Raw genomic sequence first — 24,615 nt, 5'->3', positions numbered from 1 at the left:
CAGAAGAATGAAGCTAATTATTGTAACTTTTTACAAATTTAAAATAATATATTTACACTTGGGTGTAAAAAAAGGGCTTCCTGGGTGTCCCTTCAGTTTCTAGAAAGCCAGAGATGCCAGGAGAGCTAGTCAGTGCTGTGGATGAACCTTTCAATAGAATCAATCATTTTTCATTTTAATATCAGCATCACCTTCACTTTAAGCTCCAACCCTGCATAATAACCACTTTAAACTGTCCAAAATAGTTTAAATAAGCCCTTAATGAATTACTCAAGATATCCTCTATTTGAATGGACCCCCCCCCCCCCCCCCCCAAATAAATTCTGCTCAATCTCTAAGTTAAAGTACAAACTCCTCAAAATATAAAATGTATTTTGCTTGAAGTCCCAATGTGGCTCAACTGAAGCTTGACCAGTTTCTACCGCAGGTCTCTTCTCTATATCACCACTAGATGTCGCTGTCGGGGTGGCGTCCGAGAGCCTCAGGACCAAATTCATTGCTTGTTATTTTGTCCGGTTGGGCAGCGCCGATCTTTTTTTACTCAAATATTGAGTTCTATACTGAGCCCCCAGAGACAACCAGCTCAGACAGGATGAAAAGGGGAGATGGGAGCTTGAAGAGAAAAATCATTTATTGTACAGAAACTGCTCACCAGGATTTCACAACAGATATCATTGGCTTGAATTAAAAGACAGCTATGTAAAAATGCAACAAAAAAAATAATGAGCTTCAGATTTTTGTATGTTTTTCAGGATAAATACGACACTTCTGGTAAAGAAAACAAAACAAAAAAATCAAACAAAAAAGGGAATTCTGGACAGTGACCTCACTCACGGTTCAGATCACAACTGTCCAAACAGTCATTTTAAACAGTGTCTATGTATTATTGGAGAAAGGTGTTTTTGTAAAGACAGAAAAGTAAAACTCTTGACATGAAGCTAAAAAAGGGTTTCAAGAATGCTATTTCGGAGGGTCTGTGTTGATTCCATATTTCTCTTTTAGAAGTTTCAACTGTTCCTCCTTTTTCTTTGTGTCCATCTTTTGGAAAGCCTGCCAAATTGACAAAAGACAAAAGTAAATGATTATGCAAATATGACAAAACAATAACACGCTGTAGTTTACCATCACAATAGATCTTGCCACTCTACCACAGCGGCTATAATATCATACATACTCTGTTTGCGTTGTAGTAAAGGACCACCAGGTAACGGTTGCAGACGTTAAAGCCTGACAAATGGTCGCAGGCATTCTTGGCATCAAATATGTCTTCATAGACCACGTAGGCTGTCCCTCTTGTTTCTGGTGTGTTCCCTCTGAAAAGCAACCAAAAAATTAAAGCGCACAGAAAAAGACAAAACCGAATCATTCTAACTTTGCAAAGAACTAGTGTACTACAGGACCGTACCGATTACACACGTGCACAAGAGTACAAACATTATATATGCAAGAGTAGAGTCCAATTGTTGCAGTTAATTAATTCACAACGATTATTAAGGGATTAAGCATCTATATGAAGCGATGATGATGCTTCAGAAACTCAGATTAAGCTTCACTTAATATTCTTATCCAACAAAGGGTGGAAGAACGTGAAAATAGATTTGGGATTATGGCTGTACTTGATGCCACGGGGACACAATAATGCCAAATACTTACGTTCTGATTTGACGAATTGGCCCATATTTGCCGAAGATATCATACATTTCCTCGGCCGTGATCTTGTACGGAAGATTTCTGACGTAGAGGATTCTGTTCACCTCCGGTGGCAATCGTATCTTCAGTCAACGAGTTTGATAATAGGACAAAATCAGACATAAATTTATTAAAAATGGCAACGCATGTGTTTTGTTTTTGATAGCATGCTAACTAGCTGTCCTTATCCATAAAGAGACTGTAGGCCCAACCAGTGAAAAAGGTTTTCAAACTATTCATCACTTTATCACACCAGCCGAGTTAACAATACTTACATTTGCGCGTTTTGCTGCTTGCATAGCCATGGTGAGAGAACTTTGTGTACCGCTAAAACAAAAACGTAGCTTCGCAACGACTCTTTTCGCCCGTTCCGTCAAAATGGCAGCTTCAGGGGGAAAATGACGCACTTCCGGTTTCAATGGTGGGCCATGGCGCCCCTAGTGGCCGACTGGTGTATTAGCGGCGCGCTCGCAATTGTCCTATTTTACTTTATTATTAAAAACATGGCACAAACTTGTTTCACGGTAAACATAGAATAGCGTTTATTGGAAAATTCATTTTTGTTGTAAGGCAACACGCTTTTAAAAGAGATTTCACCCGCCAGAAGACGTCTTTCATTTAAAGCATGTGGTGCTAATGAAGAAGGGAAACATTTATTCCAATCATACTTTATAGAGTGCACACTTTCAAGTGGATATTAACGCAGGTTCATTGTTTTATTTTTTTAATTGGTTTAGGTCGTGTGGGTTTATTTATGTTGACCGGGCGGAACAGTGTAAATTCCGGATTACGAAAAAAAAAAAAAAAAAGGTCATGAGCGACTTCAACCCTCACCTTAGTTATGTTGCTAAACTTAAAACTACTAACTATAGTTTGCTGTGGCGATTGAAGTTAACGTAACACTACAATTTCCAGAAAGAATTCGCCGGATCTCCCGTCGAATCGGAACAAAGATACTGTAGAAGTTTCCACGGCTCGTGGAAAGAGTGAGAACAGTAACGTCGCTTTAGCGCTGCCAAGTTTAAGGACACTCGGCGGAATATTCACGATTAAAAGACAGTGAGTAATAGCGATTCACGATTTTTTTTAACGTCACGTCTTGTGCACGGAGAAAAAAAACCTTTGTAAAAACATTCGGACCAGAATTAAACTTGGTCATTTAATTCTGTCACATGCGGGTTGCTAACGTCCGCGGCTGTGGCTAATGTTGCTAATCTAGAATCCATGAATCGAAACTACATTTTATGTGTAATTTTTTCCACAAAATAATATTGCCAATAAATAAAATAATTTATAAACCAATGGGATCAGTTCTGGACCCCACGAGTGGCTAAAGTAATGACGATATTGACATTAAACAAATATAATTTTTAGTGTTGTCCAGGACCAAAATTTTACTCTATCTAATGTACATAATATTTAAATAAGGTTTAAGGTTCAAAAAATTCAGCACAAATTGTAAAATGAATTGCACTACATTAGTTGTAGACTTATTAGAATATGTCATTTCTGCCAGTCAGTAAAAATCTACATTATCTGCTGTCTATATTAAAATTCTATTTTTATAGAACGTGTTAAGCGTAACAATGCTTACCATGTCTTTGTGATGTGCTCTGTATCAGTTTTGCTGACAGGTAACGTCCAGTATCCACACCGCTAGCTTGGTGTTAGGTGATTATGTGTACCTGGGAGGCGTGAAGTTGCCAAAATGTCATCACTCCAAGGATTTCCAGTAAGAGGAGCGGATATAACACTCATCATCGCCAAGGTCCACTTGCATCCGCTTTGTGCGCTTGTGGAGTTTTGGGGAAAGTTTTGCCAGGAGAGTAGGGCAGAATACGAATCCTTGGCCAAAGACATTCAGACTGCTGGAAAGAAATTTCAAGAGTTTGAAGGAAAACATGGTGACCAGTGCTTGGTTCAGATAGATGGCACTTGGTACAGATGTCGCATTGTATCGAGAAGTGATAACAAATACAGTGTGTTCCTCATTGACAGAGGAATGACGTACAGCACCATCACTGCTAACCTTGCATGGGGAAAGAGTAAGTACTTTCAGCTACCACCTGAAGTGGAATATTGTGTGCTAGCTAACACCTTGCCCCTCTCAAACGACAATAGGTGGTCTCCCATAGCTCTAGAATTCCTGAAATATCTTCCTGGAAAATCTGTTTATGCACATGTGCAAGATGTATTCGTAGCACACAGAACATTTCTCCTGGACATCCCTTCTATATCGAAGCAGATGTGTGATCTGGGAATGGCCAGAAAGCTGTCTCCAGAGCTGTTTCGGGACTTTGTTGTAACGTCACTGCAGCCTCAAAGTAATGCTCAAGCATTTTCCGAAGCCGAACACGTCTCCACGGGAGCAAGTGAAAGTCTGCATCGGCAAGATGTCTTCTTGTACCCTGAAATCTCAGCTGGCAGCATTGAGACTGTTGTTGTCACCCATGTGATCAACCCCCACCGGTTCTTTTGCCAGCTGAAGGTATTCTCTAAAGAACTGCAGAAACTGTCTGACCACCTCAGCCTTTACTGCGAGGGTAGAATGAGCAGGTGCAGCGTGAGTCCAGAACTGATTGGTTTTCCATGTGCCACGAGAAGGAGTGATGGCAGATGGTGCCGCTCTGTTCTACAACAGGTTTTCCCAAGTGGGAAAGTGGTGGAAGTATTAAATGTTGACTGCGGTAATAAGGAATGTGTCCAAGTTGAGAACGTGAGTCCCCTGGCTGCAGAGTTCTTCAGGATGCCAGTCGTGACGTACATCTGCTCCCTTTATGGAATTGCGGACAGGTGTGGTGGCTGGACAAGCAGCCAGATCGACTTTCTGAAGAGTCTTCTTCTCAACAAGACGGTAATTGCCAGATTTGAGTATCAGAACATCTGTGAGGGGGTCTACTTCGTCACGCTTCACGGGGAAGACAACGTGAACTTGAACAACTTGTTTGGTTCCAGGAAGAGCTGTTTGCTGGAAGATTTTGCCAGCCCAAGAACACCGTACGACCACAGTCAACTTGAGCAAGTCAGAAAAGAAGGGGAGAGAGAAATCAACACAATAGTGGAGATGTTGCCCTGTGAAGACCTTCCTCTGAACTCCTCTCAACCAGCCATCGTGCAGCACGCGTCCAATCCATCAGAGTTTTGGATTCAAACATTCAACTATGCAAATGAGTTAGAAGAGCTGATGGAACGTATCAAAAGTCTTTACAAAGATCCGTTGAAGAGAAATTTAGTGTCAAATCCTGCAGTCGGGCTCTATTGTGCTGCCAAGGCCGAAGATGGGGATTTCTACAGAGCCAAGGTGGTCGAGGTTGTTGATGAGAAGCACATTCAAGTGTTCTTTGTAGATTATGGAAGCACAGAAGTGGTTTATAGGAGCCACATCCTTGCTCTCCCCAGGGAGTTCAAAATGCTTCCCTGTCTTGCTCTCAAATGCACCCTGGCTGGCGTCAAACCCAAAGCTGGAGAATGGAGTCACAGGGCCAGTGAATACTTCAGACACGCGGTGCTGAACGCAGCTGTGAACGTTCACGTGGCGGACAAACACAATGGGGACTTGGCGGTCTGGCTGACACTCGATAAAGCAAAAGGTGAAAAGGATGTCGGGGCTCTGATGTGCATGGCTGGCTTCGCTGAAAAAGCTGAGCTGACTAGACGGCCCCAAGACGGGACGAATGCTCTCTGTGCTGGTCTTCCTCCCTCACAGCTCGACCGCAGCAGCCCACATGTAGACAGTAGCCACCAAACGTTACTCCCAAGCCAGCACACTCCTCCTCCCCCCACCAGTAAGGAAGGAGCTATTGCTTTCAAGATGTCCGTGTTTCCTGTCGGAAGTGTCCTTGATGTCACCGTGTCCTACATCGAAAGCCCAAGTAACTTCTGGTGCCAATTGTTGCACAATACAGGAACCTTGAATTTACTTATGCACAACATCCAGGATTACTATAGAAACAGCCATTTTCAGCCTGTTGTCGACGCGGCTTGTGTCGCTCGTCGCCCTGAAAATGGACTGTGGTACAGGGCACTTGTAGTTCACCGCTACAAGACGCCCCACGTGAAGGTGTTGCTCGTTGACTATGGCCAGACAGAGGAGATCCCCCTCTTTGACCTGAGGAGCATCAGTCCAGAATTCCTCACGCTTCCCAGCCAAGCTCTTCGATGCAGTCTGCTGAACCCCATTGACCCCATTTCTGTCACAATGGAGTGGAATAAAGAAGCAATAGCAAGTTTTGAGGGCTTCGTGGAAACCACTGCATCCAGCTTTGTGATTTTAAAGTGCACCATATTTGCTGTCATGCACAACGAAGAAGGCGTTGTGTTCCACATTGTGGATCTAGCAACTCCTTTTGAAAGCACCTCCAGCACTATGGCCAACATGTTCAGGAGTGCAGCTGCTAAAAAATACCCCCCAACCTCCGTCTGTCTTGACACGTACTTCTACTCCACCCACAACATCAGAGTGGGAACAGAGGAGCAGATGACGGTGACATGTGTGAACAGCGTTGGGGAATTCTTTTGCCAGCCCAACAGGAACGCTGATGTAATTATTAACCTCAAGATCAAACTCAACAAACTCTGCCAACAGCTGGAGAACACAAAGTGCCCGACAGGTTTGGGGATGCTGTGCTTTGCAAAGTACACCGACAGACAGTGGTACAGAGGGCAGATCAAGGCCACGACGCCGGCTGTCCTGGTCCACTTTGTGGATTATGGAGACACCATTGAAGTGAAAAGGTCTGACTTGCTTCCGGTTCCTAAGAAGGTAAACGATATCATGTCGGTGCCTGCCCAGGCGGTCCTGTGCCGTCTCTCTGACGTCCCCGTGGATGTTCCCCGTAAGGTGAACAGGTGGTTTCAGTCCAACGTGACAGAACGTTCATTTAGGGCCCTGATAGTGGCCAGGGAATCTGACGGGACGCTCCTGGTTGAGCTGTATCATGAAAAAACTCAGATCAATGCTGAGCTTAAAAAGCTGTTTCGGATTGAGGCGCTCACAGACGAGCGTGCTGTTCAGCAGAGTCGCGGAGCAGCTCCAACCACGCCGCGGACAAAAGGTCGCCCCCAGATTGCAAAGGCAACTCGCAACGTGCAGGACACTAAAGTGACTCTGGACTTGGACCAGAAGCCAACGCGCCCCTTTTGTGAAAACAGCCAGAAGGTCAAACCCGCTCCATTAGAGCTGTACAGACCTCCCCACCAAAGATCTCCAAGCAATACACGAAATTGTTCGAGACTAGCAGGTTCTGATGCTAGACCAAAAGATAGACTAGTCACTGAAACCAGACTGTTAAAATCCAAGATATCAGACCCAAAGAAAAAAGTTGTAGAAAAACTCCCCACACTGAAAGATCTGCCCTCAAAGTGCATCCAACCAGGACTGGAAGCTGAGGTTTACGTCTCCTATTGCCACAGCCCTTCAAGCTTCTACGTGCAGCTCGTCAGAGACGAGGATGAGCTGACCTCGATGGTGGCCAAGCTCAACGATCCGGAGTCCGCTCCTCAAGCGGTCATCAGCCAGGTGCAGCCAGGCGACCTCGTCCGGGCAGAGTTTGCTGAAGATTCCTCCTGGTATCGAGCCGTCGTCAGGGAAACCAGCAGCAGCACAACGGCCGTCGTCGAGTTTGTGGATTTTGGAAACGCAGCGAGAACGCCGTTGTCAAAGATGAGAACGCTGGAGAAACATTTCCTGCAGCTTCCCATCTTCACCATCCACTGTCTCCTGCACGGTGCTGCAGAGGAACCCCTGGATCCAGACGCAACCTGCGTGTTTGTGGAAAAAATGAGTAGCAACGCAGAAAAGGTGTTCAAATGCAAGTTTATAAGGCAGCGTGGATCCATGTGGGAGGTCAGTCTTAATGGCGGTTGCCTAGACGACCTCTGTAAATCACCTTCTGCCCCTTCAGAAATTCTGGAAGACTCTGCCCCGGCGGCTGACATCAGCAGGGGCTCGGAGAACCTGCAGAAACCTTTGCCTGGTTCCCCGCGTTATAGCCAACAAGACTTGGGACAAACCTCGGAGGTCTGTGTCTCTGGAAATGATAATGGAGTGACCACAGAAGAAGAAAAAATCCAATGTTTTGTGGAAATGGAAACTAGTAGACGAGTGATAAACGAAGCTCTGGAAACAACGTGGAAGAGCTCAACATCTGAGCGTGCTGCAGTTGGTCCGAGTCCTGAATATGAAACTCCTCTGCAGCCTGGCTCAACATTAATGGAGCCGCCCCGAGCAGAGGATCAGATGGAACATCCAGCCTCGCCTCAGACAGACGGCCGTGAAGCACAGAACCACGCAGAGCTTCATCTCCCTCCAACTGAAAGGAAGCCATCCAGCCCAGGAGGACATCTTCCTTTGGAGCCGCCGGAAGGAGGCGGGGATTCAAAAAATGAGATGACAGAAAAGCCTTTGAGAGAAACTTTGCATGTTGAGGTGGTGAGCAGAACCACGTCTGTTGCAGGAGCTGAAGAGCGTCTGTCAGGAGATGTTGAGGATCAAAAGGCTCCTCCACGGTGCCCCAACGATGACCAAAGTATTGAGTTAATGAGCTTTGACCAGACGAGTCCAGAAAGCCATGAAGAGGAGGCTGCTCCAGCACCAGGCCCAACAGAACAAGATGATTTAAACACTCCAGTGGAGCAGAATCCTACAGAGGACGTGGATCATTTAGAGGCCGACCTCATATGTCTCCATGGAGACGATAACAACTGCATCTGCTCTGAGACCAGTGTTGACAATGAGAGCTTCTCTGGTAAGCTGCATCTTTATTTATTTAAAATCGACGAGTGCAAATATGGAGTTTCTGTTTTTCCTTTGTGTCTTCAGGAGTGAAGGCAGAGAACACCAACAACCCACTTCCTGTTGCCAAGATTAAACCTGTTCAGAGCACAACCACAGCGAAAATGGTGAATTCCATCAAAACACACACACACACACACATTTTGGTACTGAACTGATCTTAATGTGAGATGTGAGTGGACCGGGCTGATTGTTGGACTTTTGTTCTTGCGAAGGTTCCCCGTGAAGCTCTTGGTCTTCTAGCAGTTCAGACTTCTGAAACATACTTGCAGGAGGTACTGGCTTCAGCTTTGGTCTGTTGTTTAAAGACCTGCATCACAAATTAAAATGATTTTTCTTTAGTTTTGCCCTCTTGATAAGGAGTCGGTGTCCCCTTCCTCCGTGTTTCCTCCACCCGGTGAGAAAATCTGCATATGCTCAGGCTGGAAAAAAAGACTTTACTTTAAAGAAAGTTGTTAAAAGGCCTAAATATCATTGAAGACGAAGGAAAAGCAACTTTAAATTCACAAGTGCCCTAAAATCTTTGTAGGTGATCCCTCATGGCAGCAGGCTAAAGGTGAAGAGGTGTCAGGTGCTTCCATAGATGTCCTGGTCCAGGTATTTTTATAGTATTTTAAGTATTGAACATGTTTCCTGGATTGAACAAATCTTCGGTGTCATTGATGGACCTGTTCTCTTTTAGAATGACTGGATGACTGAAGGGGAGACCCACCCTTGTCGGGACACTCATTTAGGTTTGACTTCTCATTGGGCGGGTCTTTACAGGCTATTTCTGTTGTGTTATTAAACGTCTGTCTTTCTGTCTGCAGCCCTGCATGTTGAGGCAACAGCAAGTGCGGTGAACACCAGCCCGGACCTCCATCCAGATCAGGTAACACGTCTGTCCTGGAGCTGCCGAATCTGCCACATCTGAGGCCTCAGCATCGTCTCTCTTCTGTTGCTCAGGGTGACGAGATCACAGGGCCCCTTCGTCCGGTGGAAGAGGCCGGTTTGGCAGACGCCTGCTCAGGTCGGAGGCTTTACACGCCCTCTTACGTCCTTTATAGTGAATGATGGATTAACTTGATTGGGTTGCTCTAATGTACTGATCCAGACGAGGGTGGTGGGAGCAGCTGTGAGGCTGCAGCTGAATCTGTCTGTGGGGCAACAGAGGAAACGGTACGTTTAAACTGGTTAAAGGAACCTCAGGTGAAACCGGAACCTGCAGCCTTTTACTTATTTGCTTTATTTTTAGGTCCCAGTGGAGTCAGTGTTTCCTCAGGATCAATCAGTCGGTGAATCGTCGTTTTACCCCATTGTTTTAATTAAAAATGGTTTGGTTTGACCTTATTTGAGGAAATGTTACTGATGCCTCGACTGTCTGTCTTTCTGCAGCGTTGCCATCTGAGACGGAACAACAGGCCCAAAGGAGTTCTGGCCCAGAAGTGGTACTGGAGTTCAGTCTGTGAGCGTCCACAATGACCCACATCAGAGTCGCAGTACTGACAAGTGTCTGCTTTCAGAAGGAGCTGGTGGAAGAAGCCACGTCACTCGTGGAAGAGATCCACCTGGGGGACGTCAGCGCAGGTAATCCCCGGTGGGACACCTCCATTTAGGATCCATAAGTTTGCTTCTGATCGACTGTTAAATTAAGTTATTTTAGTTTTTCCTCTTGTTTTTTAGACCCACAGCCAGAAGCAACAGTCGAATCAGAGTCTGAGATTCTGCAGCAAACTCCTCTAAAACAGGCCTAAGTAATTATCAAGTGACGTCTGTAGGAGGTTTCAGTCAGAACAACTCAGAGTTTAAGTATTCTATTCCTGTATTTTACATCATTTTAATGGTCTGTTCATTTTCAAGGACGACACTGAGACTCTCTTAAGGAGGAAAACCACTGTGGTGAGTGTTGGGAATTATATCTGTCTACAATTACAGGAGAGCACTGGAGCCCAGCAAGCAGACTGCATTCAAACCACTCTCCCAGTTCCAGATGCCCACAGGAAACCGTTTTTATGTGTACAAGTTTTAAACCGTTAAGTAAAACGTTTACTGTAGTTGTAATTACCGGTTTGTGCCGGAAGGGGGAGACACGTGATCACTTCCTCGCTGATGTGGCGAAAACGAGTCTCGATTTTGTTTTAGAACTTTGTTGCTCTTTTTCAGTTACAGCTAATAAAAATGCTTATTTTGTTTTAGATGCACAGCTGACAAAGATCTCTCGTCGGTCTCTGGCCATTTATGATGCCTTTGAGGGAGGAGTGACCACCAGCATTCTTTTTTTTCCCATCTGAGTTAGAAGTTTAACTTGAATTGGTCCAAACTGCTTTTTGAGTTTTTTTTCTTCTAGTTCCTGTTTTGTCACCTGCTTTGATGGCAATGTTGACGTAATAGAGCAACCTGGGCGGGTTTCCTTTGGGCCCCAGGCCAACTTTATTGTTCAGATAGAGAAAGACTTGTTGGTCCAGTAAGAATCAACAGAGTTGACAGTTGGTGTGTTTGTGCTCAGTGTTTGTGAGTCCTGCTGCCTCCCAGATGATCCGGATGAACGCCTCCTAATTCTTCGTTGAGGTTATAAATCTTTTGTTCGACACAGACTTTGAAAAGCAATTTCTGATGAACCGTTTTGTAATTTTGTGCACATTCATGCTCAAGATGTTTCTGTTGGCACAATAAACATTACAAAGGTTACGTTTCCTCCCTCCTCTTTGACCCAGTAACACTCATTACTCAGATGTGTGATTGTGGTGTGACACACAAACGGTTATTTTGACCTTAAAAACACTATTGAGACTAAAACTTGATCACTTGGAACCATTTTTGAGCAGAAGCCAACTAATAGATGTATATCAGGATTTGCTTTGGTTTTGTTGTAAAATAAACCACAAAGCTGAATAAAAACAGGCCAAGATCCTCTGAAAGTATGTCTAGAAGCACGTTTAAAAGCCTCTTGATGTGAGTATTCAACAAGGCGATGAGATGCATTAGTACGGGAACCAGTTTATTGGAAATGGAAGAAGGCTGCCTGTGCGGCATGATTAACAGTACTGAGCGATCGAGGCACGTGGTAGCAAGATTGAAAAATGACGTTAGTGTTTTTTTTAATATTGTGATTACACAAATCCTCAACTCCCCCCCCCACCCCAATAAAATACTATTTAAAAACCTCACTGCAATCATATTGAAGCTGAAGCTATGACAAACTTTTAAAAACTGATGGTGTGAAAAATCATCAGGTTTGACTTGTAGCATCTCCGGTGCTGGTGAGGTAGAGAGCGCCGCTCCTGCTCGCTCCTGGCGGTCATCTTTAAGGCCTGGCGAGGGTGTGTAGCACTGGGTGAGGCAGCTCACATGGCCGACTGGAGCACAGTGATATTCGTTCCTTTGATGAGGTTTTCGTCCTGTCCGTCGATCAGAGGGTCCCACTGATCAAAGTTTCTGTCCAACCCTACAAAAGCCAAGGTCAGACGCCGTTTCAGCGAGTGTTGCAGAGGCAGCTGGCGACGTGTGATGGCTCTTACTCAGATGGCGCTGCAGGAAGGCGAGCGTTGCTTGGTTGGAGAGGTCGATGGCCACCTCGGGGTCAATCTCTCCTTTCAGCTTCATCAGCTTCCCGATCCAGTGACCTGTCAGGAAGGTGAAGTCGGGGAAGCTCTGGTGCACCGTTCCCCTGGTGAAGGAAGGCAACGTTAGATCTGTTTCACCGACTGATGACGGCTGTGCCTGCGGTACCTGATGGTGATCATCTTGCGCTGTGCGACGGGAGAGTCCAGCTTCCTCATGCGACTGATGTTCCCCGCCCACTGGAACTTCTCCGAGTTGATGAAAAAGAGCGGCTGCTTGACCCTGGGAAAGGTCTCGTCCTCCAAAGGGAACATCCAGGCGTCCAGCGCGATGCCACACCTGAACAAGGAGAAGTCCCGGTCACGTCCCAACACCAGATCTGAGAGCAGAAACTTTTAATACACATACTTGAACCGCTCCTCCTTGCTGAGGGCTTTGACCACTGTTGCGCCTCCGAAGGAATGACCCACGATGGCTATCCGACACAGATCCATGGAGTTCTGGAAGCAGAGAGACGAGTGTGATAATCTACAGTTGTTCTTTGGGGGAATAATCATAATTGGTTACCTCTAAGGCGGACATGTCAAACTTTGTCTGCAGAACGTTCTGTAAAGGACTTCCTGAGTTGAGCTGAGTGAGTTTCTCCAGAGCCAGAATGCATTCATCTGCTCTCTGATTCACCTGTGGATGAAAGCAAAAATGTTCACCGTTGACATCACGGTCGGCCCGAGAAGGCCAACACCAGATAAAAGATTGGCAGAGGCTGTATCAGGAAGAGCTGTGGGTACAACGTTCAGATGTTGTGCAATCCACCTGTTTGTTTCTGACTGAGAACTCATTATCTTCTTGCTGCACAGGCGTGTAGTACAGCCACTCTTTAACCAGGCTTTCTGGCCCCGGGGAAGACTGCTTAGAGGCAGCTTGCTCCAGCTGGCTCTTCTGATGAAAATAATAGGTTGCCGAGGCTGACTTATCCCTGTGTCAACCCAGAAGACATGACAGTAAGACCTGCGTCAAAGGCGAAACAGTTTCTGGCTTCACTGAAGCCAGAAATTCTGTCTTGGTAACTTTTATACAGGAGCAGCTCGTTTAGTACTATGTCACTCCACAAGGTGACGCTAACACACACAGAAGAGACGTCACCTTTGACCTCGCTGCTGGGTTTCAGAGACCTGGGCTGTTTCTGAAACCACACACTCGTTCCCTACTCACGACATGGGGGACATGGATTGAGTGAACTACGTAGCGCACTCAATTTATAGTTAGCATTCGGACAACGGCGTCATTTACGGCGCACGTAAAGTGACGTCATGGTGTCGCATAGTAATTACGAACCGGTCGCCGGGAAAAGTGGCCAGGTCCATTTAATTATTTTAACCCAGCAATATTTTACCCTATAATTAACTTTATATAATACAATGAAATATTAATGTCAATAATAATACAATAATAATTACTTATTACCTAAAATAATTAGTGTCCCTTGACATTTTCCAGCCAAGACGTGAGGGCACATTCTCAAGTCATATTCTGCTGTAGTGAAAACATTTAATAAAGCAATTTTTCATCAAAAAATGGCTCCAGAGCTACTTTTCATCTTTGTAAATATTCTTTTACTGAGATTCTGTCGCCTGGTGAGGAACAGACGATTCCGAAGAACAATTTTAAGTGAGGGATCAGTGAAGATTGATTGATTTTTTTACACATTTATGTTGTAATATTTTAAGATGATCATATTGGACCCCTACTGAAAAAAAAAATCTTATTTCCAAAAATTTCATATATCAAACCGCACAGTAGAAATTATGTTAAAAATGTATCCCGTTGGTATCACGTGATACCGTAAAGGCTGATGGGATACATTTTCCGAGTTAGGGTGCTCACTCGTACACGACTTTTCGCAGTGCATTGTGGGATACATTGAGTGCACTACATAGGGTACAGCGATGCTCACTAACAATTCGGACACTATTTCAAAATGGCGTCCACACTATTGAGTGCACTATGTAGGGTATAGGGGTGGTTTCGGAAACAGCCGCGTTGTGTGACTCACCTGTGCTCGACAGATGCCACAATAAAGCCCTGAGAAGCCAACTCTATGCATATAGCTGAATATAAAGTCCTGGGAAACAGAAAAACGTTATTGTCCACCATGTAGAGCGGAAATGAGCGACGGAAATGAGGTTTAAGAGTGTGCCAGTACCTAAAAGCTCCGAGTCCATGAGAGAAGATGACTACAGGATATTTGCCACTTTGCTTGAACGGAGCATCCAAACAGGCTGGAATCTTAAAAGAGCCTGAAATCAACCAACACAATGATGCAGGCGGGCAGAATTCTACCACCAATTCTTTCCATGTTGGTATTCTGTATCTGACTTTTGCCACAGTGAAACCTCAAAGCTTCCGTTCTAGATAAATCATGTTCTAAAAATGCAGGCGTGGTTCTTTAAAATGTCTTGATACCATCAAATTGCAAAAACTAACCACCAACTTGATCCTGGACCATGGTTGGAGATGCAAGTCTGAGATAAAACACATATAAAATACATATTACCGTAGAGATAATTTAAAATCCTCTCGCTGAGGGTTCTGTTGATCTTCATAAAGTCTGCCAGACCATTAAAATACTCTCTGCATGGGATCCAGTCGGGTTTTTCTGCTCCTTCTGGCTCTTGACACGGATAGTAAAGGCGGAAAAAGCTGCCCTGTGAAGTCGACACACACAAGTCCACAACCTTCTCGTCTGTGACTGAAAGGGGCTTTTCTTGGGGCGGTCAGGTGTTTACCTGGGCAGTGTGGTCCATCATGACATCGGTGCAGCCCACAGCTTCAGGGCCTTTGCCTGGTGGGATGCCCAGTTGGTTACTGCTGCCGTTGCCCATGGCCACAAGGCTGGCTGTGTACCTCCTCTGGTCTGTGGAGATGCAGAAGAACCTCATAAGCAGATCTAGATGAACTAATCTCCGACCATGAATGACTCGTGATAATGACGTGACTAAGCCACAAAACACGAGCTCATTTTTTGTCTTTTTATAAACGTGTCGCTAATGATCAAAGTCCTTAAGCTACATGAGGTTTCACCTTTATCAGCTGAAGATTGTCAGTGATAAAGGTATCATTTTTGCTTCTAATTCGTGCTTGACAAAGTTAAGTGAGGTTAAAACCAATATACGAGTTTAAGTCGCCTGTTACTACAGCGTCTTCCATGCGTTGTCGCTCCAACTCTACTGGTCATTCGCGTATTCAACATCAAAAGCAGTCTGGAATATAAATCGTTGTCTACCTGCCTTCACCCAATCGTAAATCCTCTTGACTAAAAGTTGTATAACTCCCCCACGAGAGAACATCGACCCAGGTAAAAGCGAGCTGGCATCGGCGGCTCCAGGGTAACTCTCAGTGCTCACAACACAAATCGAGCCTCAGCAATTGCCTTTGTGAGAAGACAACTCTCATGCTGTGGCGACCGACGGTTTCACAACACAATTATACCACAAACTTCGCTTTCCGATGGCATGTTGGGAGTGGTCTGACAGCTGGCTAATCGCTGCTAGCATGGGCACGGCTAAACCGTGGCGCTGAATGAGCAGGGCACCAGCCAACTTCAGCGCGACGGTTCATTCCACATTACACCCGATAAGGCCATGCACCACATAGTTGCCAACAACACGTTAATTATGTGTCAACGGTGTAATACAGTCCTTATGATTTATTTAACGTTTTGTCGTAAATGAGCGTGAACTGTCGTGTTTACGGCTCGGTCGCTCCAGCCAATCCGGTTGTAGTCCGCGAGCACGCGCATCTATTGACAACGTTTTAATTTATGTATTTATTCAGATTTTGTCGGCATGATTTTTGTATCATAAATACACACATATACAAGTGTGATTTTTATAATCAACATTGAAACATACGTGCGAAGCTATTTTCTGAATGAAAAACAGCTCTGACTGTAGGGGGCAGCAGAGGGAGGCGAGTAGGAATCGGAGCCTCGAAGAAGAAGAAGTAGTGATGAGGATGTTGTGCTTGTTTGTGACTATCTAAGTGCAAATTGAATATTCTGCAGCTTTCAAAATGAAACTGGTGAGTAAATCCTCCGTAATTAACGCAGGAAGGTTGGTAGTTGCTCTAAACACGCCGTCAGTACCAGCCACCGCGCAAGCCACAGCACAAAGCATCTTTATTTGTTCACTCCATTAGCCATAAACAGCTAGGTAGCTACCGGATCAGCTGAGGAAATTATTACTTAAAAGAGGCTGCAATACACCAGAAATCCCATTACTTAGAAGATGGGTAATGGTTTGTTTTCCCCCTCTCCATGCTTGATCATAATATAAAAATATTGGCTGTATTAAGAGCAGATGGTTGCTGTGAGGTGTTCATTTAGCTCCTGCTATAAGCTAATTACTTATTGTCTTTTTTTCTGTCTCGCTAGTATTGTCTGTCGGGTCATCCTACTTTGCCTTGCAATGTTCTCAAGTTCAAATCGACCACTATTATGCTGGACTGTGGCCTGGACACCACCTCTGTCCTCAACTTTCTGCCACTTCCTCTCGTACACAGGTGAGTCGCTCACTTCGTCATTGGTTTCCATGTTTCTCAGGTGATTTACGTTTTTTAATGCTACAGATGCTACTTTGTAGTCTTTTATTTATCTTTTACTCTTTCTGCTGGGGGGATCTTCACCAGCCCAAGACTCTCAAAGCTACCTGGCTGGAACTCCAAGGATGGAACATTGAATTTAGAAAAGGTGTGTATCTGTTACCCGAAGTTTTATGCTTTCTGTGGGAACAGGACATAAAAAAAATGTTAATTTCTTTCTCTTAGGAGCTGAAAGAATGTGCAGGGAGAGTTTTTGTGGATTCACAGCCAGAATTCTGCCTCCCTGAGGTAAAAATGAGCAGGGTTGGGGACCTGACCATTAACGTTGATATTCATGGGCTTCTCATCAAACGTGAGTCTATTTTGAGATTTCCTAAATCATTCTTGGTTATTCTCTCCACAGAGAGAACTGCTTGATTTATCTACCGTTGATGTCATCCTGATCTCCAACTACCACTGCATGATGGCGCTTCCCTACATCACCGAGCACACAGGCTTCACCGGGACAGTATATGCTACAGAACCCACCTTACAGATTGGCAGGTATAGACATACAAGACACGGAAATATCATCATATTGGTTCCATTAAAGTTGAGAGTGTCATGACACATGAGTGTCAAACTGTTTTGCTCATTCGAGATTATTTAATCTGAGTTTAAATTTCAAGAACAATGTGGTAAAATAAAACAGTCAAACACTGGCTGATCATATATTGCAAATGTTAACATTTAATTAATAAATCTCAAATGTTTACAAATGTCAGAAATGCTGTTATTTTTCCTCAGATTGTTGATGGAGGAGTTAGTGAACTTTATGGAGAGAGTTCCCAAAGCTCAGTCTGCCACTTGCTGGAAAAATAAAGAAATACAAAGGTAGATAAACTTGAAATGCTCAGATTGTACAGAGAGAGAGAGAGAATAACGTTTTATATGACAAAATATCCCGCCACTCTCCTTGTAATGCTGTTAATGTTGTCATTTGACATAGGCTCATGAATTGAACCGTTGTGTGAATATAACAGGATGCTCCCTGGATCTCTGAAGGATGCAGTAGATGTTTGGACTTGGAAGCGATGCTACAGCATGCAGGAGGTCAACTCAGCCCTCAGCAGGGTGCAGCTCGTGGGTTACTCCCAGAAAGTGGCAAGTTCCTTTCCTTCAGTCTTGAGACCAATGCTGTACTCGTCACACAGTCCACCAAGAGAAACCTCCTCCCTCGTCTGATGACTTTTGTCTTGCTTCAGGAGTTGTTTGGAGCCGTGCAGGTCTCTCCTTTGAGCTCTGGTTACTCACTGGGCAGCTCAAACTGGATCATCCAGTCTCATCACGAGAAAGTTTCATACGTTTCAGGTTCATCTCTGCTCACCACACACCCGCAGGTGGGTGGGCTAAACATGGCTGGACATTATCCAGACGACCTGAGAGATGACCCTGTGGTGTTTTTCAGCCAATGGACCAAAGTTCCCTGAAGAACAGCGACGTCCTGATCCTGACAGGCCTCACGCAAATGCCGACTGCCAACCCAGACGGCATGCTGGGAGAATTCTGCAGCAACCTTGGTCGGTTGAGGCGGCGTTGAATGTTAACCGATGTGGTGTCATCTTTTAATGTTGTAAATTTCTGTTGCTCCTGCAGCCATGACGATTCGAGCAGGAGGCAACGTGCTGGTGCCCTGCTACTCCTCGGGGGTGATCTACGACCTGCTGGAGTGTCTGTACCAGTTCATCGAGAGCGCCAGCCTGGGGACCACGCCCTTCTACTTCATCTCACCCGTTGCAAACAGCTCGCTGGAATTCTCCCAGATCTTTGCTGAATGGTCAGTAGCTGCGGCGTCTGCATCGCTGGGACATGTAGTTTCATTTGAGCACGTGCGTTTGTGCATTTCTGAACCCATCTACTGCATTTTTATGTTCTTTTAATCACAGCTGCTCATTTGAAATATAGGGCCACTAGATGGCACTCTCACGGGGTTATACTGTGATGACTTAAATAGATGGTTGGTCCATTTTTCTCTTTTGATAAGTTTTTAATCATTCATTTGTTTACAGGCTTTGCAACAATAAACAATCAAAGGTTTATCTTCCAGAGCCACCATTCCCTCATGCAGAGGTGAGTCAAGGGAAGAGCTTTCAGAACTTGTGTTTGCCAGGTTGCTTGTGTGCTGGCTGTGGACACCTTCAGTTTTCTCATTAAAGTTAGCTTGCAGCGCTAACAGAGTCCTTCTGTTGCAGCTGATTCAGACCAACAAACTGAAGCACTATCCCAGCATTCACGGAGACTTCAGCAGCGAGTTCCGGCAGCCGTGCGTCGTGTTCACCGGCCACCCATCCCTTCGCTTCGGGGACGTGGTCCACTTCATGGAGCTGTGGGGCAAATCCAGTCTCAACACCATCATCTTCACAGGTACACACAGCTTTGGCGAAGACGTCGCTCTGTAACGCTCGCCGTCTCAAACAGCCGGTGTTGTCCCTCTTTTAAACACCAGAGCCAGACTTTTCCTATCTGGATGCTTTGGCTCCATACCAGCCGCTCGCCATGAAGTGCGTCTACTGTCCCATCGACACGCGGCTCAACTTCCATCAAGTGTCAAAGCTGCTCAAGGAAGTCCAGGTAGGAGCTCCTGTTACTGGGAGGTTCTAGATTCAGTCACAAAACTGCTACAACCAGACAAAACCACATCTGCACCACCCACAACATCATCCGATTCCTCTCTGCAGCCCCTCCACGTGGTCTGTCCTGAGCAGTACACCCAGCCCCCGCTGACCCAGTCCCATCGCTCTGACCTGATGCTGGAGCTGCAGCCCCCGCCCATGCCCTACAGACGCTGCTCTGTGCTAAATCTGCCCTTCAGGCGGCGTTACGAACGTGTCTACATCATGCCCGAGGTGAGGCAGAACGCAGTTATCCTGAAAGGATTTGGCAGCAGATGCGGAAGGCGTGCTGAGACGGGGTAACGATGTGGTTTTCATGCGTGCAGCTGGCCAACTCTCTGGTGCCCTCTGAGGTGAAGCCAAGTGTCGCCATCGCCACCGTGTCTGCCATTCTGCACTCAAAAGACAACAAGCACACGCTGCAGGTGAGCACATTGGAGATTTAGGCCTCACTAATGCGTCACAGGTGATTAGCTCAATCGCTCGCATGTTTTCCTGCGTTTCCAGTCGGTGCCAAAACCCCCTCCGGTTCCTCCAACCAAGAAGAGGAAGCGCCTAATGGACGAGCCTCCGGTGGTGCCGGCCCCCAAGCGCCTGCTGAGCGGAGTCGTTCCCCTGGAAGCTTTCCTGACGACCCTGCAGAAGGTGTGTAATCACGTCCAGCACTGTCGGGATGAGTCTGTTTCTGGAGGTGGACTCTCAGTGACAGAACGTTTAGTTTGGATTAACTTCACTTTTTAAAGCTAAATGATCTTCATCTGTGGCGGCCTGCAGCACGGCATCACAGAAGTGAAGGTGGAGGAGACGGCAGACGGTCACATCCTACACCTGCAGGCTGAAGACACGCTGATCCAGCTGGAGGAGGACGGGACACACATCGTGTGCGACAACGAGCCTCTGCGGACGACGTTGAGGGATCTGGTGGTGCGCTTCCTGCAGAAACTCTGAGCTGGATGTTTGACACGAAGGATTTATTTCATTTTGCAACATTTGCAGTAGTTTCTGTTTAACACAGCTCTATTTTGTAAAAATGTCATTTTTGTAATAAATATCTTTAAAATGAGTCTGACAATTTTTCATCCCGAGTTACGGAGAATGTTTAAGATGCTTTGTTTAAGATAGGACAAATTTGCAGCAGACTTTTCATTTTTAAATTTGGAGGGGGAACCTGAACAAATATGAACTTTACACCAAAATGAAGATTCAAGTATGAATTGGGAAGTTGAATATTCAGATATTTGTGAGAATTCCTGAGACAAATACTAGGAATTCTTTTGAAAATCAACACATTAAAATGGCCCCTATATGGATGGGTAATGTCGATTTTACCGCCCCCGTGTGGACAAAGTTCACAGTCACCAGAGGTGGATAGAAACGATTGTGTCGCTTTGGAACAGTCAAAGTAAATTTTACTTAAGGAAAATGGTGAAAGGTCTCAGAGATTAATTTAATTAATCTGGATCCTGTCGTTTGTGCTGCATCATCAATGGGCGCACAAGATTTTGGGTCTTTGGGTCGTAAAGTTATCTCTTTTTTTGACAACTTTTGATCTTTTTTGATCACACCGTTAATAATCACGACCGAATTGACTTAAAAGTCGAAAGGAAAAGAATCACATGCTATTACTTTATTGATATTTATCCTCTTCACACGTTCTCACCAACTTCCTTCTTTCTGTGTTACACTCAAATTGATCCCCGGAACAACAAAACAGAGAAAAAAACTTCCTTAAATGTTCTAAGGTATCGCCACCTTCAGAGCTGCATACTGACCTCCGACCCCGTTGACCCACTCAACTTGACTCTACCGGCAGCTTACTTTACCTAATATAATGTATTTCTGTATGTATTTTCTATGATCTATGCCTATTCTCTCCTCTCCTCTTCTCTCTCTTTACCCAGCCATCAGCAGGAGGGTCCCGTTACATAAGCCTGGACCTGCTCAAGGTTTCTTTCTGTTAAGGGGAGTTTTTCCTTACCACTTTTGCTTGTCTGGGGTCAGACCCTGGGATTCTGGAAAGCGCCTAGAAACAATTTTGATTGTAACAGACGCTATATAAATAAAGATTGATCATAACCTCGTGATGGATGTCCTGTTTTTCCTGTATGAGGAGCTGCTAAGAGGGGATGCTGTAGCACATAGGCTCCTGATTGTTCTTCAAATGAGGATGTGTACCATGAGGCCTTCCTCCTACTTCCATTTTTGGTAATAACTGGAATCTATACCATTTGGTTGGCGCTATTGTGTTATGAGAAGAATGTGTTTACTTGACTTTACAAGAAAGGGCTACCGAAGTAAGCACTTTAGAAATCTTCACCATTTGGACAACGAAACCTCCCTCGGGCAAGCTGCAGCGTCCGATAGATACCTGACTGTTCTCTCCAATAAACATCTCTTATAACCAAGTCGGAGTCTACGAAAATTACTTCCTCATCAACAGTCCAGTTGACACAGAAAACTCCCTTGAATAGACACGCAAAACACAACGATGGCTGGGATCAAAGCATATAGACTTTGTTTGGAGTCAAAACATTAAAGAAATACCAAAGCCATTTCGAAAGACATACATGAAGACATCAAAGTCAAGATGGATTAAAGAATCTTGAAAGACAAAGGTATAGTCAAAGCTTCCCTGCTCAATATACTAACAACAAACAAATGTGCAACATTGGCTGTTGAGCTGTCGTACAGAGCAGAAATGGGCATCTCTTCACGTAAACGCAAATGTGAGGAATCCTCAAAATCAGGTGACTACACCATCAGAGAAGCCAAATCCATGTTTTTCATGCTGGTCTGATTCATTTGTACAAAAGTTTAAAGCAGACTGGTTTTACCTCACAATCAGAGAACAGCACCAGTCCAACCACCAGCAGAGGGAGGACGGGTAGGCCGTGTGCAAAAAGAGGAAGGTCAGCTCTGAGTGCAGGCGAACGGTTGCAGCAAACCCACTCCTCGAGTGGGACCGAAGGAGGTGTCAAACCGGGCGGGCAGAAAAAGAAAGGCCCAGTCATACCCAGAAGCACCCAGGAAGAGACAGAAGCCTGAACCAGTGACGGTTCCCCACAATGTGTTCTCTTTTCCTGAGCTGCGGCCATCAAGCACAGCAAAGCCCAAGCATGTCTTGGAGCCCATCAGCAGAGGTGAGGTTATTGTGGAGGGTGTGTGTGTGTGTGTGTGTTTGTGTTTGTGTGCACAACAGCTGTAGTAAATCTGTATTTGCAGAAGAATATGAGAAAAACTACATCGAAGTTTCACAGCTGGGAGAAGGAGGTTTTGGAACGGTGTATTGCGGTTATAGAAGGGACGATTTATTTCCAGTAAGTATTTTTATTTGAATCACACCAAACACACATACACATATAATCATCACTGATCTCCTTGACACATGATTTTTTCTTGCAGGTGGCAATCAAGCACATCGATAAAGACTTGGTCAAGTACCAGCCAGTGGTAAGGCTAACTTTGAGCCTACCATCAGCTGTTGAACTTAGTGTGGAGCTGTTCCTTTTTCATTGATGACCAGCAGTAAACCACAGACGAGCATGTTGTGTTCCTCTCCTCAGGTGATAAACGGTGAGCGACACTGCGTCCCAATGGAGATGGTACTAATGGCGATGACAGCAGGGGACTCTGTAGGGGGAAATCGCTAGTCGTACCCCATTAGCATGGACTGACCTTGATTATGAAGTCCTACTGATCATGGAGAGGCCAGAGAACTGCATGAACCTGTTCGACTACAACAATGGCCAAATAGACGAAGGCCTGGCTAAGGTAATAATGCTGGCTATCGTGTTAGGGTGGACCGCCTCCCACCGCTGCAGAGCTCAGTCTGATAATATCTTTGGATGTTCTTTAACTCTTCTTTCTGTCCATCAGGAATTCATGAGGCAGCGTGGTAGAAGCTGCAATTCAAATCCATAAGGCAGGCGAATTCCACGGCGATCTCAAACCAGAAAACATTCTCATCCAATTCTATGATGCTTGGCACATTCCTCGAGTGCGCGTCATTGACTTTGGTTGTGGCTGGTTTGTGACGCCGGGATATCGCGGCTACGTCGGTACGGCTGAACTCATGCTGACGTCTGATTTGGAGCTTTTCAGTGGACACTTTAATTCAAAACCTCTTTCTTTTCCCACAGGAACCTATTGCTTTAGGCCTCCAGAGTTTAACCACCAGGAAATCTATGAAGCTGGCCCGACCACCGTCTGGCAACTCGGCTGCATCCTCCTCCAACTACTCAGTGAGTGAAAATACTGACTTGTTTATAAGAGGGATGCAGCACTGTGAACATTTCCTCATGTACACCATAATGGAGTTGAAAGTGTCTGAAGGTAAAAGAGATTCTACTGATTCTTTTCTTTATTAATATTAGCAATTTTCTTGCTAACGATCACTTTTTTCCTCCTCAGACTGTAAGAAGTTTTTGATGAGCTGTTTGCTAGTCAATCCGGATCAGCGTCTTACCCTGGGACAGATGTGGTGCCACCCGTAGTTCCATTGACAGCTGATGTCCCTCTATTTTACTTTAATTTTCAGGAAATGTGAACCTTATAATGATATGTAACCATTTATCACTACTGTCTAAATAAACACACTATTTTCCTACATCTCACAATACCTGAGAAAATGACTGGTGTCTGGTCTCTGCTTTGTTTCTAGGTAACTATTTTAATTATACACCCATCCCAGATGGGCCAACATGGGGACCATGTGGTGGGCTTGGGGCTGGGTGAATGCTTTTAGAAGTTACTCAATAAATGTTACCCATGTTTTGGTGTCGAACTGCTGAAAAAAACAAGTCTGAGGCTCTGATCCAAAAGAAACCCAGGTGGCCTTGACAGACATTTATTTAGTGTAACTTTTAATAACACGCCATTATTCATTCTAAACATTGAGAAAAAAAATCAGGCTTTTCCAACTCTATGTTGTTAATTCAGGTACCAGAGGAGCATTTGTCAGGACCAGAGTTTAGTGTCTCCTGTACAGGTTTTTGTCCCTGTCTTCATCACGTCATGTTTTATTTTGAACTCTGGTGGGTGTCATCCGCATCTTCCCGACAAGTCTTCCTCCTGTGTAGTTGGGTAACGTCTCTATTCCGTCTCCCTCCACCTCCTCTTTATAAGCTGTTTCTTCGCCCTTCCGTCTCGGATATAGACCGCCGCTCTCAGAATGCTGGTCTACTTGTGGTCCCTAGAGTCTCTAGAGGTAGAATGGGGGTACGCAACCAGTACGCTCCCTGTTATGGAACCTCTCCTCCTCTCTCTCCTCTCTCTCCTCTCCTCTCCTCTCCTCTCCTCTCTCCTCTCTCTCCTCACCAAGTAGACAAGTGATGTTATTTCTTG

The 24,615-nt window shown here is 45.2% G+C and overlaps 4 protein-coding genes and 2 long non-coding RNA genes across 17 annotated transcripts; 4 read left to right on the top strand and 2 right to left on the bottom strand.

The window, feature by feature from the left end:
- Nucleotides 1–613: 613 nt before the first annotated feature.
- On the bottom strand, nucleotides 614–2,119 carry sf3b6 (splicing factor 3b, subunit 6). Its single transcript, XM_057016331.1, has 4 exons — nucleotides 1,965–2,119; nucleotides 1,654–1,772; nucleotides 1,175–1,313; nucleotides 614–1,050 (listed from the first exon to the last, which is right to left on the bottom strand). The coding sequence occupies exons 1-4, from the start codon at nucleotides 1,992–1,994 to the stop codon at nucleotides 961–963; spliced, it is 378 nt and encodes a 125-aa protein (XP_056872311.1). The 5' UTR covers nucleotides 1,995–2,119; the 3' UTR covers nucleotides 614–960.
- A 123-nt stretch (nucleotides 2,120–2,242) lies between these two features.
- tdrd6 (tudor domain containing 6) lies at nucleotides 2,243–11,149 on the top strand. Of its 9 annotated transcripts, none has more exons than XR_008947268.1 (16): nucleotides 2,243–2,748; nucleotides 3,312–8,435; nucleotides 8,510–8,589; nucleotides 8,698–8,757; nucleotides 8,825–8,879; nucleotides 9,012–9,079; nucleotides 9,165–9,216; nucleotides 9,292–9,353; nucleotides 9,428–9,491; nucleotides 9,576–9,640; nucleotides 9,717–9,752; nucleotides 9,857–9,909; nucleotides 9,988–10,048; nucleotides 10,145–10,215; nucleotides 10,322–10,360; nucleotides 10,658–11,149. XR_008947268.1 is itself a non-coding variant. In XM_057016323.1 (16 exons), the coding sequence occupies exons 2-14, from the start codon at nucleotides 3,398–3,400 to the stop codon at nucleotides 10,213–10,215; spliced, it is 5,769 nt and encodes a 1,922-aa protein (XP_056872303.1). In that variant the 5' UTR covers nucleotides 2,243–2,748; nucleotides 3,312–3,397; the 3' UTR covers nucleotides 10,322–10,360; nucleotides 10,658–11,149. The 9 variants fall into 9 exon arrangements, 2 of the variants coding, with proteins under 2 accessions (XP_056872303.1, XP_056872302.1); XR_008947271.1 differs by having other exon boundaries at nucleotides 9,985–10,048; XR_008947269.1 differs by having other exon boundaries at nucleotides 9,717–9,756; nucleotides 9,985–10,048; nucleotides 10,125–10,215.
- Nucleotides 11,150–11,438: 289 nt separating this feature from the next.
- Nucleotides 11,439–15,735, bottom strand: pla2g7 (phospholipase A2, group VII (platelet-activating factor acetylhydrolase, plasma)). Of its 2 annotated transcripts, none has more exons than XM_057016328.1 (11): nucleotides 15,306–15,735; nucleotides 14,809–14,936; nucleotides 14,577–14,727; nucleotides 14,226–14,319; nucleotides 14,076–14,144; nucleotides 12,836–12,998; nucleotides 12,590–12,703; nucleotides 12,431–12,522; nucleotides 12,191–12,361; nucleotides 11,980–12,128; nucleotides 11,439–11,906 (listed from the first exon to the last, which is right to left on the bottom strand). In XM_057016328.1, exons 1-11 carry the CDS (start codon nucleotides 15,367–15,369, stop codon nucleotides 11,806–11,808), a joined length of 1,296 nt encoding a protein of 431 aa, XP_056872308.1. In that variant the 5' UTR covers nucleotides 15,370–15,735; the 3' UTR covers nucleotides 11,439–11,805. The 2 variants fall into 2 exon arrangements, with proteins under 2 accessions (XP_056872308.1, XP_056872309.1); XM_057016329.1 differs by having other exon boundaries at nucleotides 15,310–15,735.
- Nucleotides 15,736–15,833: 98 nt separating this feature from the next.
- On the top strand, nucleotides 15,834–20,335 carry ints9 (integrator complex subunit 9). Of its 2 annotated transcripts, none has more exons than XM_057016326.1 (17): nucleotides 15,834–16,102; nucleotides 16,455–16,582; nucleotides 16,709–16,769; nucleotides 16,847–16,909; nucleotides 17,025–17,164; nucleotides 17,408–17,494; nucleotides 17,644–17,764; nucleotides 17,866–18,000; nucleotides 18,069–18,180; nucleotides 18,257–18,437; nucleotides 18,670–18,730; nucleotides 18,853–19,024; nucleotides 19,107–19,231; nucleotides 19,339–19,506; nucleotides 19,599–19,697; nucleotides 19,780–19,917; nucleotides 20,047–20,335. In XM_057016326.1, exons 1-17 carry the CDS (start codon nucleotides 16,094–16,096, stop codon nucleotides 20,218–20,220), a joined length of 1,974 nt encoding a protein of 657 aa, XP_056872306.1. In that variant the 5' UTR covers nucleotides 15,834–16,093; the 3' UTR covers nucleotides 20,221–20,335. The 2 variants fall into 2 exon arrangements, with proteins under 2 accessions (XP_056872306.1, XP_056872307.1); XM_057016327.1 differs by having other exon boundaries at nucleotides 20,016–20,335.
- Nucleotides 20,336–22,236: 1,901 nt separating this feature from the next.
- Nucleotides 22,237–22,912, top strand: LOC130516233 (uncharacterized). 2 transcript variants are annotated; one of them, XR_008947392.1, is made up of 3 exons: nucleotides 22,237–22,412; nucleotides 22,675–22,722; nucleotides 22,836–22,912. It is a non-coding gene; the product is annotated as an uncharacterized LOC130516233 (long non-coding RNA). The 2 variants fall into 2 exon arrangements; XR_008947391.1 differs by having other exon boundaries at nucleotides 22,237–22,589; nucleotides 22,836–22,911.
- Nucleotides 22,913–23,186: 274 nt separating this feature from the next.
- On the top strand, nucleotides 23,187–23,903 carry LOC130516202 (uncharacterized). Its single transcript, XR_008947385.1, has 3 exons — nucleotides 23,187–23,330; nucleotides 23,412–23,604; nucleotides 23,683–23,903. It is a non-coding gene; the product is annotated as an uncharacterized LOC130516202 (long non-coding RNA).
- Nucleotides 23,904–24,615: the final 712 nt, after the last annotated feature.

This window comes from Takifugu flavidus, chromosome 19, assembly GCF_003711565.1.
Source record: "Takifugu flavidus isolate HTHZ2018 chromosome 19, ASM371156v2, whole genome shotgun sequence".
Taxonomy (NCBI): Eukaryota; Metazoa; Chordata; class Actinopteri; order Tetraodontiformes; family Tetraodontidae; genus Takifugu; species Takifugu flavidus.
Note: the sequence above shows the minus strand (reverse complement) of the source record. Positions and strands in the feature narration are given on the sequence as shown.